Genomic DNA, 19,516 nt, shown 5'->3' with positions numbered 1-19,516 from the left:
ATCATTAGAAACTTTTATCAACAGCTTTATGCCAATAAATTAAACAACCTGGAAGAAATGGATGCCTTCCTGGAAACCTATAAACTACCAAGACTGAAACAAGAAGAATTGATTATTTAAACAGACCGATTAATTATGAAGAGATCGAAGCAGTGATGAAAAAACCTCCCCCAAAAACAAGAGTCCAGGGCCCGATGGATTCCCCGGGGAATTCTACCAAACATTCAAAGAACAAATAATACCTATTCTCCTGAAGCTCTTTCTTTGAGGCCAGTATTACCCAAAGCTACCAAACTCATTCTATGAGGCTAATATTACCTTGATCCCCAAACCAGGCAAAGACCCCCTCAAAAAGGAGANGATATCCCTGATGAATATGGATGCCAAAATTCTCAACAAGATCCTAGCTAATAGGATCCAACAGTACATTAAAAGGATTATCCATCATGACCAAGTGGGATTCATCCCTGGGGCGAAGGGTGGTTCAACATTCACAAATCAATCAGTGTGATAGGTCATATCAACAAGAAAAGAGTCAAGAACCATATGAACCTCTCAACTGATGCAGAAAAAGCATTTGACAAAATACAGTATCCTTTCCAGATTAAAACACTTCAGAGTGTAGGGATAGAGANCATTCCTCAATTTCATAAAAACCATTTATGAAAAGCCTACAGCAAATATCATTCTCAATGGGGAAAAGCTGAAAGCCTTTCCCTTAAGATGAGGAACACCACAAGGACGCCTACTCTCGCCACTATTATTCAACATAGTACTAGAAGCCCTGCAACAGCAATCAGACAACAAAAAGGGATAAAAGGTATTCCAAATCGGCAAAGAAGAAGTCAAACTGTCTCTCTTTGCAGATGACATGATACTCTATATGGAAAACCCAAAGGAATCCACTCCCAAACTATTAGAAGTTATAGAACAATTCAGTAAGGTGGCAGGATACAAAATCAATGCCCAGAAATCAGTTGCATTTCTATACACGAATAACGAGACTGAAGAAAGAGAAATTAGGGAATCCATCCCATTTACAATAACACCAAAAACCATGCGTTACCTTGGAATTAACTTAACCAGAGACGTAAAGGACCTATATGCTAGAAACTATAGATCACTTTTGAAAGATATTGAGGAAGACATAAAAAGATGGAAAAATATTCCATGCTCATGGATTGGAAGAATTAACATAGTTAAAATGTCCATACTACCCAGAGCAATCTACACTTTCAATGCTATCCCGATCAAAATACCGAGGACATTTTTCAAAGAACTGGAACAAATAGTCCTTAAATTTGTATGGAACCAGAAAAGGCCCCGAATCTCCAAGGAACTGTTGAAAAGGAAAAACAAAGCTGGGGGCATCACAATGCCGGATTTCGAGCTGTACTACAAAGCTGTGATCACAAAGACAGCATGGTACTGGCACAAAAACAGACACATCGACCAATGGAACAGAATAGAGAACCCAGAAATGGACCCTCGGCTCTTTGGGCAACTAATCTTTGATAAAGCAGGAAAAAACATCCGGTGGAAAAAAGACAGTCTCTTCAATAAATGGTGCTGGGAAAATTGGACAGCTACATGCAAAAGAATGAAACTTGACCACTCTCTCACACCATACACAAAAATAAACTCCAAATGGATGAAAGACCTCAATGTGAGACAGGAATCCATCAAAATTCTAGAGGAGAACATAGGCAACAACTTCTATGACATCGGCCAGAGCAACCTTTTTCACGACACATCTCCAAAGGCAAGAGAAATAAAAGATAAAATGAACTTATGGGACTTTATCAGGATAAAGAGCTTCTGCACAGCCAAGGAAACAGTCAAAAAAACTAAGAGACAGCCCACGGAATGGGAGAATATATTTGCAAAGGACACCACAGATAAAGGACTGGTATCCAAGATCTACAAAGAACTTCTCAAACTCAATACACGAGAAACAAATAAACAAATCATAAAATGGGCAGAAGATATGAACAGACACTTTTCCAATGAAGACATACAAATGGCTAACAGACACATGAAAAAATGTTCAAAATCATTAGCCATCAGGGAAATTCAAATCAAAACCACACTGAGATACCACCTTACGCCAGTTAGAATGGCAAAGATAGACAAGGCAAGAAACAACAATTGTTGGAGAGGATGTGGAGAAAGGGGATCCCTCCTACATTGTTGGTGGGAATGCAAGTTGGTACAGCCACTCTGGAAAACAGTGTGGAGGTCCCTTAAAAAGTTAAAAATTGAACTACCCTATGACCCAGCCATTGCACTACTGGGTGTTTACCCCAAAGATACAGATGTAGTAAAGAGAAGGGCCATATGCACCCCAATGTTCATAGCAGCATTGTCCACGATAGCAAAACTGTGGAAGGAGCCGAGACGCCCTTCAACAGATGACTGGATTAAGAAGCTGTGGTCCATATATACAATGGAATATTACTCAGCTATCAGAAAGAACGAATTCTCAACATTTGCTGCCACATGGACGGCACTGGAGGAGATAATGCTAAGTGAAATAAGTCAAGCAGAGAAAGACAATTATCATATGATTTCTCTCATCTATGGAACATAAGAACTAGGAGGATCGGTAGGGGAAGAAAGGGATAAAGAAAAGGGGGGTAATCAGAAGGGGGAATGAAACATGAGAGACTATGGACTATGAGAAACAAACTGAAGACTTCAGAGGGGAGGGGGTGGGGGAATGGGATAGACTGGTGATGGGTAGTAAGGAGGGCACGTATTGCATGGTGCACTGGGTGTTATACGCAACTAATGAAGCATCGAACTTTCCATCGGAATCCGGGGATGTACTGTATGGTGACTAACATAATATAATAAAAAAAAAAAAAGAGTCTGATGCTTAATCAACTGAGCCATGCAGGCGCCCCTCTTTTGCCCATTTTTAAATTGGGTTGTCTTGTTAACACTGAGTTGTTAAAGTTCTTGGTATATTCTGGATGCAAATCCTTTCTCCATGTGTTTTGCAAATATTTTCATTCAGAAGGTGCCTTGTTTTTTCATTTTCTTAGTGTCTTTTGAAGCAGAAACATTCTTAATTTTGAAGAAATCCAATTTATCAGTTTTTTCTTTTCTGGACTGTGCTTTTGATGATATATCAAAGAACTTTTTGTCTAATCTGAATCAAATAAATATTTTCTCCTAAAAAAAAAATCGAGCTACCCTATGATCCAGCAATTGCACTACTGGGTATTTACCCTAAAGATACAGACGTACTGAAGAGAAGGGCCATATGCACCCCAATGCTCATAGCAGCATTGGCCACAATAGCTAAATTGTGGAAGGAGCTGAGATGCCCTTCAACAGATGACTGGATTAAGAAGATGTGGTCTATATATACAATGGAATATTACTCAGCCATCAAAATGAATGATTTCACAACATTTGCAGCAACATGGACAGGACTGGAGGAGATAATGCTAAGTGAAATAAGTCAAGCAGAGAAAGACACTTATCATATGGTTTCACTCATTTATGAAACATAAGAAATAGGCAGATCGGTAGAAGAAAGGGAAGAATGAAGGGGGGGGTAAACAGAATGGGGAATGATCCATGAGAGACTATGGACTCTGGGAAACAAACTGAGGGCTTCAGAGGGGAGGGGGTAGGGGAATGGGATAGGCTGGTGATGGGTATTAAGGAGGGCACGTATTGCATGGTGCAACTGGGTGTTATACGCAAGTAATGAATCATGGAACATTACATCAAAAACTAGGGATGTACTGTATGGTGGCTAACATAACAGAAGAAAAAAATTATAAAAAAAAAAAACTGGGCAAAAGAACTGAACAGGTACCTCATCAAAGAAGATACACAAATAGTAAATAAGAATATGAAAAGATGCTCAACATCATACCCCAGTAGGAAACTGTAAATTAAAACAATATATCATTGTATACCTATTAGAAGATTTAAAAAATTTTTAAAAATTGACAATACCACAGGGTGACAATGATATAGAACAAGAACTCTCATTCATTGCTGGTGGGAATGCAAAATGGTACAACCACGTGGGAAGACAGTTTAGCAGTTTCTTACAAAGCTAAACACAGTCTTACCACACGATCTAGCAATTATACTCCTTGGTATTTACCCAAATGAGTTTAAAACATGTCTACAAAGAAACCTGCACATAAATGTCTACAGCAGATTTATTCATAATTGACAAAATGTGTAAGTCAAAAAGATGTCCTTAAGTAGATGAATGGATAAATAAACTGTGGAATATTCAGGTAACAAAAATATTCAGCACTATAAAAGAATGAGTTACCAAGCCATAAAAAGACAAGAAGGAATTTAAAATGCATGTTGTTTAGTGAAAGAAGTCACTTTGAGAAGTCTACATACTGAACAATTCCAAGGAGAGGACATTCTGGAAAAGGCAAAACTATAGAGACAATAGAAAGATCAGTGGTGACCAGGGATTTGGGTGAGTAGGGGGGAAAGAGAGGTGAGTAGACAGAGCATAAGGGATTTTCAGGCAGTGAAAGTATTCTGTATGATACTGTAAATATGCACATATGACATTATGCATCATAAACAAAGCAAAACCAAGAAATCCTCAATACATTGCTTTATTCACCAGAGAAACACCGTTTGCACGAGAAGCTGCTTGTTAAGTAATGCAGATGTGCCCACCCACTTTTCTAGGTCCCTACCAGTCTACCATGTTCCATCCCTGCTTACCTGCATGTGGACATGTGTTAAAAATGCACTTGCTCAGATGGTAAGAGTACAGGGCAAGAGAAAGCACAGGTCAGCAGCTGGGCTCCAGTCCAGATGGTTCCTGGGCCACTCACTTTGCCACCCCAACACCGTATGTTCCCACACTGGACCCTGAACACATTTGATTCAGCCTGCCTTGGGTCAATATGGCTAGTGACTTCTACCCATACAATTCTTGCAAAGATAGAATCCTTGATTCCAATTCTTCAACTGGATTGTATTAATTTTCTATTGCTGCTTAACAAATTTCCATAAATTCTGCACCTACTACAAACTTATCTCGCAGTTCTTGTTGGTCAGCTGCCTGGGTCTAGGTTAGTGGGTCTTTTTCTTTAAAAGAGATTTATTTATTTGAGAGAGAGTGTGTGTGGGCGCATAAGTGGGTGGAGGGGCAGAGGGAGAGGGAGAGAAAGAATCTCAAGCAGATTCCCCCCTGAGGGCAGAGTCCAACACAGGGCTGGATCTCACGTCCCTGAGATCATGACCTGAGCCAAAACCAAAAGTTAGATGCTCAACCGAATGAGCCACCCAGGGGGGCCCCTAAGCGAGTGCAGTCATATGCTCAGTCTCACCATGCAGAAATCAAGGTGCTGGCCAGATCTGCAATCTTGTTCAACTCTGGGTCTCCTCCAAGCTCACTGGCTGTTGGCAAATGAATTTCCTGGAAACTACTTCCTGCCATGTGGCCTTCTCCACAAATGGCTGTTTGCTTTTTCAAGACAAATAGGAGAGTATATCAGCTGCTTTGAATCTCTGATTTCATAAAGACCCTTTTAAAGGCTGATCTGCTCACGTAAGGCCCACTCTGGAAAATTCCTTTTTGATTAGCTCAAAAGCAACTGATTTGGGACTTTATCATATTTGCAAAATCCTTCAGGTATGTCATATAACATAGACTAATCGTGGGAGGGAAATCCGTCAGATGCACAGTCCCACTCACTCTCAAGGCAAAGGGATTATACAGAGTGCACACCAGGAGGCAGGACTCTTGGGAGCCACCTCAGAATTCTGCCAACCTCAGAGATGATTAGTTTTCTGATGAAACTAATCACGCCAGATTAATTCTCCTAAGTGAAGTTACTCACCATACTACCCTTCAGCAGTTGTATAAAAGGTAGAAAATGAGCTCTAAATTCATTTACCTGATATTCTAGACCTGTTCCTGGCTATGCCTCAGGCACCAGTTTAAGTCTTTACTTCAAGGAGTCCTGTTCAGTGAGCCTCAGTGACACCCTTGGCTCTGCCCTCCCTTGCCTTCTGTGCTCTCTGCATCTAGACTCTTCCTCCAGTCCTAACTCGCCTCTTTCCACCTCCTTCTTACTCAAGGCCTCAACAGCCTTCAAGATGCTGCATCAACACCTGTGGAAAACCTTTCCTGCCCTTTGGACTCATGTTGAGCTTATCTTCATTTGAATTTATCCTAAAGTACTATGGTCACACTTGCAAAAAGTGACCATAGACTGCCCTTCCCTGTGTGCACCCCCCTTTTGTAATGTGACTCTGCCACTTATCCTATCAAGGGGTGGACCTCTTCACTTTAACACCTGTTGACTCTGGGCTGGGACCTGTGACTTTCTTTAGACACAGGACACTAGCGAATGTGACTCAGGCAGATACTCTAAAAGCACCCGGGCCCTGGGGCTTGCTGTCTTGCTGTCTTGGGAACTCCGCTACCACCACCAGGTGACAGGGTAAACTACTCTCCTGGATGAATAGGGGCACAGGGCCAAATTATCCCTGTGGCCCCAACTGATGGTGGGCCAACCACATGACACATGAAAAGTAATAAATGTCTTGTGTTTTAAGTCATGGAGCTTTGTACCAATGTTTGCAGCAAGCTATTTACTCTTAAAGAATAACAAGATTCTAGGTCCTCCTTTTTGACAACATATTTTTTCTCAGCTTCATTTTAGTATGCTTTCTTGTGAGAAGGGTTAATTATAACTTGTGATGAAGGAATTGTGCATGAAGCACAGCCTGGTTTTCAATATCTGGAAGTATCCATGGGATTGGGTCATGAAGCTTCTCAAAAACGCTTGGCTTTTAGGTAGAAGTAACCCAAGTGTTCATCAACAGATGAATGGATATACAAAATGTGGTATATCCTACACTGGAATATTATTTAGCCATAAAATAGAATGAAGTTCTGATACTTGCAACAATATGTATGGACCTTAAAGACCTTATGCTAACTGAAATAAGCCAGACACAAAAGGTCAAATATTGTATAACTACCAATAGAAGAGACAAATTCATAGACAGAAAGTAGATTAGAGGAAGAGTTACTGCTTACTGATTATGGAGTTTATATTTGGGGTGAGGAACAATTTTGGAAATAGACAGTGGTGACGGCTGCACAGTATGGTGAATATCACAAAATTACATGGTTAAGATGGTACTTTTTAAATTTTTTTCATATTATAGCACAATTTCTACAAATCAGTAATGTAATATACCCCAAACCCTTGAACTGTACACTTCAAATGGGTGGACTGTATGGTATGTGCATTATATTTCAAAAAAGCCAATTTTTTCTAAAGAAAACAAACAAAAACCAAACAACACAAAAATAATCCCTGGCTTCATTTTTCCCCTCAGATGGAAGCTATTAAGCATACTGCACTCCTCTTTTCCCCTTTATTGCGAGGAAGCTAAAGACCAAGTTTTATCTCCAAACACGGCAAGTCAGCTGGCACAAAGATGTGCTAAAACATAATAACTATCATTATCGGAGGTTCCAGTCTTCTGTTTGTATCTTCCTATGTGTCTGCCTTTGTCCCACCTCCTCATTTTTGTTAACTAAAATTAATTCAAATGACTTTTCTCCAAGCTCTCAAAAGACCCTGAAGTAAACTGAGATAATGAACCTTTGAGGTCAAAGTGTCAGCTCTGTAAATATGATTATAGCTCCAGATTAATAATTAACCCTCAGAGCAAAGAACAGTAGCTCATGCAAAGAATAAGAGAAAGTAGGGCCTCAAAAGCAGTGGGAATGTCAGCAGGTTAACCAGCATGATTTAAAACCACTTACAACCTATTCGTGGGGAGTACTTTCACCACAAAAAATCAAGAGGCTCAAATCTGATAGCACAGTCATCAACCAGTGCTGACTGACCTTTCATTTTGGGGGCGTTCTTTTAAGGTAAATATCTAAAAATTCCCCAAATGCCCATATTTCCCAATAAATTTTGGAAAACCATATACCCCAATTCCAAGGAGGTTGGCTTTAAGGTCATAGGAAAAAAGGCATTCATAAAGGAAAAAAGGAGATAGAATGCTCTTAATTCCACATACATACTCAATGTTTTTCATCTCAGAAAAAGACAGAATCCTGAGTAAGTACACTAGTCCCCAAGTTAGCCTACCAAAGTACTAACTCGGCCAATGAATTGCTATAAAAAGAAGCCTGTGAATACAAAACGCAAACTAGATGATTTCATCTCTAGTAATGCAGTTTCTGATGAGGTAGTATGTAATACCTGTACCTCTCTGATGGGAGAGAAGTATTATGACTAGAAAAATCCATTTGGCTTGCCTCTGCTATAAACGAGGACATGAAATTTGTCAGTTCTTCCATCCATAGTGCAAGTACTTTGTACTTTGGGGTGCTCTTAATAAATATCTCTTGAATGCCAGCTTGGAGTCAATCAGCCTATAATTAAACTTTTTACATAAGTAGATTATGAATGGTAAAAAGCAATACATTGAAAAGGACGACAGTGCTCTAAAAGAGAATATATACCCTGATATGCAAGAATGCCCACTTAGCTTTTCACTGTTGCTGAGATGGTTGAAAAGAAAGAGTGATACCACTGCAGTATAAGAGAAAGTTCTGGAGGTAGTGTGGAGGCTGGTGAGGCAGGCTGTATAGAAGGTGCCCCACAGTCCTAAGGGGGAAATACATAGCCATCCAAGCCTCACTCAAAAGAATAGAAAAATCTAAAATGCAGTTTCTATATTCTCACCTCAAGAAACTGGAACAGCAACAGAGGGACAGGCCTAACCCACTGACAAGGAAGGAGTTGACCAAAATTAGAGCAGAAATCAATCAATTAGAAACCAGAGGTACAGTAGACCAAATAAACATGACGAGGAGCTGGTTCTTTGAGAGAATCAATCAGATTGATAGACCACTGGCAAAACTTGTCCAAAAACAAAGAGAAAGGACTGAGATTATTAAAATTATGACTGAAAAGGGAGAGGTCACGACCAGCACCATTGAAATTGCAAGGATTATTAGAAACTTTTATCAACAGCTATATGCCAAAAAACTAAACAATCTGGAAGAGATGGAGGCCTTCCTGGAAACCTATAAACTACCAAGACTGAAACAGGAAGAAATAGATTTCTTAAATAGGCCAATTAACTATGAAGAAATTGAGTCAGTGATAAACAACCTTCCAAATAATAAAACTCCAGGCCCAGACGGTTTTCCTGGGGAATTCTACCAAACATTCAAAGAAGAAATAATACCTATTCTCCTAAAGCTATTTCAAAAAATAGAAACAGAAGGAAAGCTACCAAACTCATTCTATGAGGCTAATATTACCTTGATCCCCAAACCAGGCAAAGACCCCCTCAAAAAGGAGAATTACAGACCGATTTCTCTAATGAATATGGATGCCAAAATCCTCAACAAGATCCTTGCTAATAGAATCCAACAGTACATTAAAAGGATTATCCATCATGACCAAGTGGGATTCATACCTGGGATGCAAGCATGGTTCAACACTCGCAAATCAATCAATGTGATACATCATATCAACAAGAAAAGACTCAAGAACCATATGATCCTCTCAATTGATGCAGAAAAAGCATTTGACAAAATACAGCATCCTTTCCTGATTAAAACCCTTCAGAGTGTAGGAATAGAGGGTACATTTCTCAATCTCATAAAAGCCATCTATGAAAAGCCTACTGCAAGCATTATTCTCAATGGGGAAAAGCTGGAAGCCTTTCCCTTAAGATCAGGAACACGACAAGGATGCCCACTCTCGCCACTATTATTCAACATAGTACTAGAAGTCCTTGCAACAGCAATCAGAAGACAAAAAGGGATCAAAGGTATCCAAATCGGCAAAGAAGAAGTCAAACTGTCTCTCTTTGCAGATGACATGATACTCTATATGGAAAACCCAAAGGAATCCACTCCCAAACTATTAGAAGTTATAGAACAATTCAGTAAGGTGGCAGGATACAAAATCAATGCCCAGAAATCAGTTGCATTTCTATACACGAATAACGAGACTGAAGAAAGAGAAATTAGGGAATCCATCCCATTTACAATAACACCAAAAACCATGCGTTACCTTGGAATTAACTTAACCAGAGACGTAAAGGACCTATATGCTAGAAACTATAGATCACTTTTGAAAGATATTGAGGAAGACATAAAAAGATGGAAAAATATTCCATGCTCATGGATTGGAAGAATTAACATAGTTAAAATGTCCATACTACCCAGAGCAATCTACACTTTCAATGCTATCCCGATCAAAATACCGAGGACATTTTTCAAAGAACTGGAACAAATAGTCCTTAAATTTGTATGGAACCAGAAAAGGCCCCGAATCTCCAAGGAACTGTTGAAAAGGAAAAACAAAGCTGGGGGCATCACAATGCCGGATTTCGAGCTGTACTACAAAGCTGTGATCACAAAGACAGCATGGTACTGGCACAAAAACAGACACATCGACCAATGGAACAGAATAGAGAACCCAGAAATGGACCCTCGGCTCTTTGGGCAACTAATCTTTGATAAAGCAGGAAAAAACATCCGGTGGAAAAAAGACAGTCTCTTCAATAAATGGTGCTGGGAAAATTGGACAGCTACATGCAAAAGAATGAAACTTGACCACTCTCTCACACCATACACAAAAATAAACTCCAAATGGATGAAAGACCTCAATGTGAGACAGGAATCCATCAAAATTCTAGAGGAGAACATAGGCAACAACTTCTATGACATCGGCCAGAGCAACCTTTTTCACGACACATCTCCAAAGGCAAGAGAAATAAAAGATAAAATGAACTTATGGGACTTTATCAGGATAAAGAGCTTCTGCACAGCCAAGGAAACAGTCAAAAAAACTAAGAGACAGCCCACGGAATGGGAGAATATATTTGCAAAGGACACCACAGATAAAGGACTGGTATCCAAGATCTACAAAGAACTTCTCAAACTCAATACACGAGAAACAAATAAACAAATCATAAAATGGGCAGAAGATATGAACAGACACTTTTCCAATGAAGACATACAAATGGCTAACAGACACATGAAAAAATGTTCAAAATCATTAGCCATCAGGGAAATTCAAATCAAAACCACACTGAGATACCACCTTACGCCAGTTAGAATGGCAAAGATAGACAAGGCAAGAAACAACAATTGTTGGAGAGGATGTGGAGAAAGGGGATCCCTCCTACATTGTTGGTGGGAATGCAAGTTGGTACAGCCACTCTGGAAAACAGTGTGGAGGTCCCTTAAAAAGTTAAAAATTGAACTACCCTATGACCCAGCCATTGCACTACTGGGTGTTTACCCCAAAGATACAGACGTAGTAAAGAGAAGGGCCATATGCACCCCAATGTTCATAGCTGCATTGTCCACAATAGCCAAATCATGGAAGGAGCCGAGATGCCCTTCAACAGATGACTGGATTAAGAAGCTGTGGTCCATATATACAATGGAATATTACTCAGCTATCAGAAAGAACGAATTCTCAACATTTGCTGCAACATGGACGGCACTGGAGGAGATAATGCTAAGTGAAATAAGTCAAGCAGAGAAAGACAATTATCATATGATTTCTCTCATCTATGGAACATAAGAACTAGGATGATCGGTAGGGGAAGAAAGGGATAAAGAAAAGGGGGGTAATCAGAAGGGGGAATGAAACATGAGAGACTATGGACTATGAGAAACAAACTGAAGACTTCAGAGGGGAGGGGGTGGGGGAATGGGATAGACTGGTGATGGGTAGTAAGGAGGGCACGTATTGCATGGTGCACTGGGTGTTATACGCAACTAATGAAGCATCAAACTTTACATCAGAATCTGGGGATGTACTGTATAGTGATTAACATAATATAATAAAATAAAATTAAAAAAAAAAAAAAAGGTCTGCCCCAATGCCTCAAATGTCACTCCTATGTCCCTAGCCTTGGTTTCTTCATTTTTAAAAGACGAAATGTACCTTAGGTTGTTTACTTAGGTTCCTTCTACCCCTACAAGAGATGTGATGCTATTTTTTTATTGCAGAATTGGTTTTCTAACAGTTTCCATACTCTCTATATAAGTCAGTAGTAAAAAGTCATAATGAACTTTCATGAGTTGGATATTATTTTTTTAAACATTTATTTATTTGAGACAGAGTACATGCGTGAGTGCGGGGAGGGGTAGAGAGAAAGAATTTTTCATGCAGACCCGACACTGAGCACAGAGCCTGAAGCTAAGCCGACTCTACCTCACAACCCATGAGATCACAACCTGAGCCGAAACCAAAAGTTAGACTCTCAACCAACTGAGCCACCCAGGCGCCCCTATGACGTGGCTATTGTAAGTGCTCAGAATGTATAACACTGATGTTGTTCCTATTTAACATTATAAATTTCAGTGTCCTCATATTTACATTCAGAAAAGGAAAGCTGACTTAGAAATACTCTTAGCAGAACTCATAAACTCATATTTAACCGTAAGACACCGTGGCAAGGAATAGAAGGATTAAGCAAATTAATTGGATACAAAGTTCTTAGCCTCTAAAGCTGAACTCCTAGTAAGTTTAACTATTTGTCACCTTCTGTGTTACCACAACTTCAAAATGATTTATTTTCTAAAAGGCTGGAAGGCAGGATGTGGCGGGAATGACTTATAAATTAACTAGGGATTGTCTGGATATAATTATAAACTGCCAATCACCATGATTCAATGATATTCAGACTTTTCAAGCTATTTCATTAAAAAAAAAGAAAAGAAAGAAAATTAGACCTTATCTAAAAGACTGTTTATGAGACTTAAGGAACTTATACATCCATGGCTGAGGGTTCAATAATACATTCCCAGTGGAATGGTCTCTAAAAATGTCTATAATTAAAAACAGAAGAGTAAAAAAAAAAAAAAAAAAAAAGAATGGCTTACTCTCTTGTTGGTGAGTTAGTGGAGGATTCCTTTTCTGAATCAGGAGAGCTTAGGGTTTGCAAAATACAATTATGTTTTTCGGTGGATAGGGCCTCTCTTTCTTGCTCAGAGTGGATTAATTTTAAGGCCTCTACTCCATCTTCTCCCTCCATCTTGTCACTTGGATTTGGCTGTGGTTCTGGACTCTTGAAAATGAGATCATCTTCACTTACAGAGACTGTGAGGTCACTGCTGCTGCTGCTCAAACTTCCCTCCTCCTGCTCTTCCTGCATTTTTCTGAAGGGTTCCTGTGACCCTGGGTCCCCGGGAGGAAGATGATCTATAAGAGGGGATATGAATAGATTATTGATCACTAACTTCAGGAAGAAGTGAGGTAAACATGTTCTGCCTCCCAGGCGGAATTACTCAGCTAAAAGCAGGTAGAAACAATCCACAGCTAATTATAGTATGTGAAAAATCATTAAATATCACAGTGGGTTTTAAAATGAGCAAATTAGCTTGCAAAAATATTTCCATGCCTATATTCAAGAATTCATTAGAATGGAATTTGTTGGCCAAGTCACTGGTTTGCTTTTTTGACAGAGAGAAAATTAAAGAGTATATGTTGTTTTTACATAAGACCACTACCACCCCCAAAACTAAACACCAACAAAAATCAGCAAACAATATCAGCCTCTCACCCCACCTGAGAAACCTTCCCGAGCAGAATCCTTCTCTTGAGAACACTTATTTTCAGATGCACAGTATTCGGAGACTGATATCGGAGAGACTGGCGGTCTGGCTCTTTCTTCCTTGACTTCAATATGTTCCTGTGTCAGTATTTCTCCCTCTGATCCCTCTGATCTGCTGGAACTGTCACACTTTAAATCAGTGGTTCTGTTCTCTGGACTTAATCTTTCCCGTAACGGGGAATGGAGTTCAGCAGACTTTTTGCCTTCAGATAAACTACTCTCACCGTGACGTGTGTTGCTTCCTATCTGCAAGCAATGAGTTTGCTCCTCCTCAGACAATGCGCTGGCTGTGACTGGCGTTTCCTCACCAATCTGAAGAGATGTCTTTCCATCTATTTTGTCAGACTTATTTAAGCGCTGTGTGTCACTATTAGTTTGTACTACATAGCTGTCTGTCACATTACTGCTCTGGGCTGTCTGTCGGTGTGAAAGTGGGTCAGGAATTGAAAAGTTCTTTGTGGGCTGGGGAGATTTCTGCTCTGTACTGAACCCTCCAATGCTTGAGACAGCTGACATCTGGCGGCCCATAAAGATTGTTGCTGGTTGATACAATCCTCTTGACATGGCTGTCCCCGAGTTAATTCCTGCCTGCCTTGCAACCTGTGACACCAAAAGACATGTGAGTTAAAAACATCTTGTGGAAAAACAATTAGGTTGTTTAGGTCATTCTCAGAAATGAAATGAGGAAAAGGAAGCAAGACCACTGAAACCAACACCGACCTTGTTTTCTAAAACTCACAGCTTCCACAAAATAAATCAGAAAAACAGTACAGTCCATACTAGTGAATTTTAACAACAATATTGGTTCACAAAACAAATATTGCCCAGCATCTATGGAATCTTTATTTTTCAAAAACAGATGCACACATTGTACAACTATGTGAAAGTACTTAATGCCACTGAATTTTACCTTATATATATTTTACCACAATTAAAAAAAAAACCTGAGAGTTCTAAACACTTTTCACAGAGAAGCTTGGATTTAATAGAGCTAGGGAGATACTAGCCAAAAAAAAAAAAAGAAGAGAGAGAGGGAGGGAGGAAGAGATACATACTAAGGACTATAGGAGGTTTCAAAACTATTTCTAGCATTATGTGCAATATTAAAATAATCACATTCAGGATTACATTAAAATATACTCCATTTGTGCAAAATAATCCTAGTTGCCAAACTGCAAATAACAACAGTTTTTCCTGAACATCTTCAAGTAATTTTAAACACATGTAAAGCAATTTAAATTTATTGTCATGTTATATGCAATTGATGAATTACTGAACTCTACATCTGAAACTAATGATATACTATATGTTAACTAATTGAATTTAAGTAAAATAAAAGAAAATGAAATAATAATAAATTTACTGTGTATGGGGGAGAATGAGCACTGTCTCTTCCTTAAAAAGAGAGGAGGCTGGGAAAAAAGGGGGGGGGTGTTGGATGTAGCCACAGAAGCAATTGGTTCAGTGGCTTGATCAAGGACACACAATGGGAAGTACAACTGGAAGTAACAATAATGAAGCCTTGAGGAAGTTAAGTACTTTTCTTCTAAAGGGACCAAAGCATCTCTACATACCCAATAGCATTTAGTTCACAGAGCCCTACAGAATAGATGGGGAGATGTATTTGCAACTCTTCTGTGGATGGGAAAATCTGAAGCTCAAATTTTGAGAGAAAATGTTACACACACAACTGAAACAGAATCCAGGTCTTGCTTCTCTTCAAATATACCGTCCCTCCCTGAAACCATAAAACTTCTAGAAAACACAGGCAGTGATCACTGTGCCATGAACCTTAGCAACAGTTTTCTAGATATGTCTGCCTCCTCAGGCAGGGTAAACAAAAGCAAAAGTAAACTACTGGGACTATACCAAAATAAGCTTATGCACAGTGAAAGAAATCATCAATAAAACACAAAGGCAACCTACTGAATGGGTGAAGATGATATGCAAATGATATATCTCATAAGGGGTTAATATCCAAAATACATAAAGAACTTCTACAACTCAACACCAAGAAACCAAATAATCTGATTAAAAATGGGCAGAGGACCTGAACAGACTTTTTTCAAAAGAAGACATAAAGATGGTCAACAGACTCATGAAAAGATGCTTAACATCACTAATAATCAGGGAAAATGCAAATCAAAACTACAATGAGCTATCACCTCATACCTGTCAGAACGGCTAGAATCAAGAAGACAAGCAAAAACAAGTATTGGCGAGGATGTAGAGAAAAAGATCAATGTAAATTGGTGCAGCCACTGTGGAAAATAGTATGTTAGTTCCTCAAAAAGTTAAAAATAGAAATACCATATGATCCAGTAATTCCACTACTGGGTATTTACCCAAAGAAAACAAAAACACTAATTCAAAAAGACATATGCACGCCTATGTTTACTGCACCATTATTTACAATAGGCAAGATATGGAAGCAACCTAAGTTGTCTATTGATAGATAAACGGATAAAAAAGATATAGTGTGTGTGTATAAATGGATAAAGAAGATACAGTGTACACACATGCATACACGCATACACACACACACACACACACACTATGGAATATTATTTGGCCATAAAAAAATTAGATCGTGCCATTTGCAACATCATTGATAGAACCTAGAGGGTATAATGCTAAATGAAATAAGTCAGACAGAAAAAGACAAATACCATATGATTTCACTCATACGTAGAATATAAAAAACAAATGCACAAACAAGCAATTTTTTTTTAAAGCAGAAACAGACCTTTAAATGCAGAGAACTGATGGTTGCCAGAAGGAAGAGGATGGAGGGATGGGTAAAATCAGTGAAGGGGAGTGGGAGGTACAGCTTTCCAGTTATGGAATGGGTAAGTCATGGGGATGAAAGATTCACCATAGGGAATATAGTTAATGATGTTGTAATAGCATTGTACGGTGACAGATGGTAGCTATACTTGTGGATATGAGTATAGCATAATGCACAGAGTTGTTGAATCACCATGTTGTACACCTGAAACTAATGTAACTAATGTAACATTGTGTGCCAACTATACTTCAGTTAAAAGAAGGGAAAAAAGGAGAAATAAATAGTACTAATAAGGGTAACTGCACTGGTACACATAAAAGACAGCAAAACTCTTTCTTTCTCCTATATGATTTAAAAGACAACTGCATCAAGCAATAACTATAATATATGTGGATGACCAGCATATAAGATATACAGATATAGTTTGTACTACAATTATACCACAAAAGGAGTGGGAAAGGAATGGAGTATATAGGAGCCAAGTTTTGGTGTGCTACTAAAGTTAAGTTGATATTAGTCTGAACTAGATTATTATAAGCTAAGATATTAATTATAACACCAGGAAATCTACAGTTACAGAAATGATGGGGAATTAAAATAGCACACTAGAAAAAATATATTTAATGCAAAAAAAGGCAGTATGGAGGATTAAAGGAATGAAAAAGATATATAGAAAACAAAGTACAAAATGGCAGAATAAAATTCTACTTTTTTATTATTATTTTTTAAGATTTATTTACTTGAGAGAGTGAGAGAGAAGGAGACAAGGTGAGTAGGGGGAGGGGCAGAGGGAGAGCGAGAGAGAGAATCTCAAGAAGATGCCTCACTGAGCACAGAGCCCAATGTGGGGCTTGATCTCAGGACCCTCAGATCATGACCTGAGCCAAAATCAAGAGTTGGATGCTTAACCGACTGAGCCATGCTGGCACCCCTAAATCCTACCTTTTTAGTAATCACATTAAATTTAAATGGATCAAACACTACAATTAAAGTCAGAGACTGGCAGAGTAGATTTTCAAAAAGCCATGACCCAACTATATGCTATCCAAAGTGACTCATTTTAGATTCAAAGACACAAACAGTTTGAAAGAACAGGGAAGGAAAATGGTATATGAACAGAGCCTCACGGAAAAAAAAATATACTACGTAGATAGTAACCAAAAGAAAGCTGAAGTGGTTTTACTAATATCAGACAAAATAGACAGAAGATCTAGACAACTAGACAGAAGATCAATAAGGAAATGGAAGATCTGAACAATTATATACCAACTAGACCTAATGGACATATACAGAAACCTCCATCTACTACCAGCAGAATCCATATTCTCAAGTGCACATGGAACATTCTGTGGGATAGACCCATATTTCAGGCAATAAATCAAGTCTTGATACATTTAGAGGGTTGAAAGTATGTTCTCTGATGACAATGGAATAAGAAGTCAATAAAAGAAGGAAATTTGGTAAATTCACAAATATGTGGAAATTACAAAACACACTCATAAATAACTAATGGGTCAAAGAAATTACAAGGCAAATAAGAAGAGTTTGAGTCAAATGAAAAGGAAAATACAACATATTAAAACCAACAAGAAGCAGCACTTAGAGGAAAATTCATAGTTGTAAAAGCCTATATTGAAAAAGAAGAACTCTAATCAATAGCCTAGCTTTTCATGTTAAAAATTACAAAAAGAAGGGGCAGCTGGGTGGCTCAGTCAGTTGAACATCCAACTCTTGATTTTGGCTCAGATTGTGGTCTTAGGGGTGTAGGATCGAGCACCGTGTTGAGCTCTGCACTCAGCACAGTCTGCTTGAGATTCCCTCTTTCCCTCTCCCTCTGCTCCCCCCATGCTCATGCGTGCACTCGGGCATGCATCCACTCTCTCTCTCTCAAATAGATAAAATCTTTGAAAAAAGAAATTTAAAAAAGAAGAGCCAATTAAATCCAAAGCAAGCAGAAGGAAGGAAATAATAAAGATCAGAGTAAAAGTAAACAAATTAGAGAAAAGCAATGTGACAATCAACAAAACCAAAAGTTGATTCTTAGAAAAGATCAACAGATTGACATACCTCTAGCTAGACTAAGAAAAATAAAAAGAAGAATTTAAGTTATCAAAATCAGAAATCAAAGTGAGTACTTTGTTACCAACCTTACAGATATAAAAAAGATTATAAGGGAATACTATGAATAATTGTATGCCAACAAATTAGACAACCTAGATGAACTGGACAAATTCTTACAAAGACACACACTACTAAAACCGACTCAAGGAGAAAGAGAAAATCTGAATAGACTTGTAGTAAGAAATTGAATTAGTAGTCAAAAAATTTCCCACAAAGAAAAGTCCAGGACCAGAAGGCTACGCTGGTTAATTCCATCAGAGGTTTAAAGAGTTAACACCAGTCCTTCACAAACTCTTCCAAAAACAGGCAAGGAAGAAATACTCCTCAACTCATTCTATGAGGCCAGTCCCTAACACCAAAACCAGACAAAGATGTCTCAAAAAAGGAAAACTACAAACTAACATATCTTATGAGTATAGATGTTAAAATTCTCAACAAAATACTAGTGAACAGAATTCGGCAACACATAAAAGGAATTATACATCATGACTCTGTAGGATTTAGGCCAGGAATACAAAATTGGCTCAAAATATGAAAATCAAGTAATGTAATACACTATATTAATAAAGGGGTTAAACCCAGAAGATTATCTCCATAGACACAGAAAAAGCATTTAACAAAATCCAACACATGTTCATGATAAAAAGCACCATACAAACTAGGAATAAAACGGAACTCCCTCAAACTGGTAAAATGCATCTATGGAAAACACATAGCTAACATCATAGCCAATGGTGAAAGACTGAAAGCTTCTCTCCCAAAGATCAGGATTAACACAAGAATGTTTGCTTTCACCATTTCTATTTAACAAGACATGCAGATTCCCCACTTTCAAAACTTACTACAAAACTAGGGTAATTGTAGACTCCACTGGCCTAAGGATATACATAAAGATCAATGGACAAGAATTCAGAGTCCAGAAATATCCATACATCTACAGTATACTGCCTTTCTTAGAGACATTTTTAAAGCGTA

General features: G+C 38.5%; 1 protein-coding gene across 4 annotated transcripts in view; it reads right to left on the bottom strand.

Moving 5' to 3' along the window:
• KIZ (kizuna centrosomal protein) overlaps positions 1-19,516 on the bottom strand; it is a 129,862-nt gene that overhangs the window by 75,296 nt on the left and 35,050 nt on the right. For all 4 annotated transcript variants that reach the window (XM_011229734.3, XM_034639835.1, XM_034639836.1 and 1 more), the window contains exons 5-6: positions 13,587-14,232; positions 12,902-13,220 (exon numbers count right to left, since the gene is read on the bottom strand). In XM_011229734.3, the coding sequence (XP_011228036.2) occupies positions 12,902-13,220; positions 13,587-14,232 (965 nt within the window). The remainder of the gene's footprint in view (positions 1-12,901; positions 13,221-13,586; positions 14,233-19,516) is intronic.

Source organism: Ailuropoda melanoleuca, chromosome 13 (assembly GCF_002007445.2).
Source record: "Ailuropoda melanoleuca isolate Jingjing chromosome 13, ASM200744v2, whole genome shotgun sequence".
NCBI lineage: Eukaryota > Metazoa > Chordata > Mammalia > Carnivora > Ursidae > Ailuropoda > Ailuropoda melanoleuca.
Note: the sequence above shows the minus strand (reverse complement) of the source record. Positions and strands in the feature narration are given on the sequence as shown.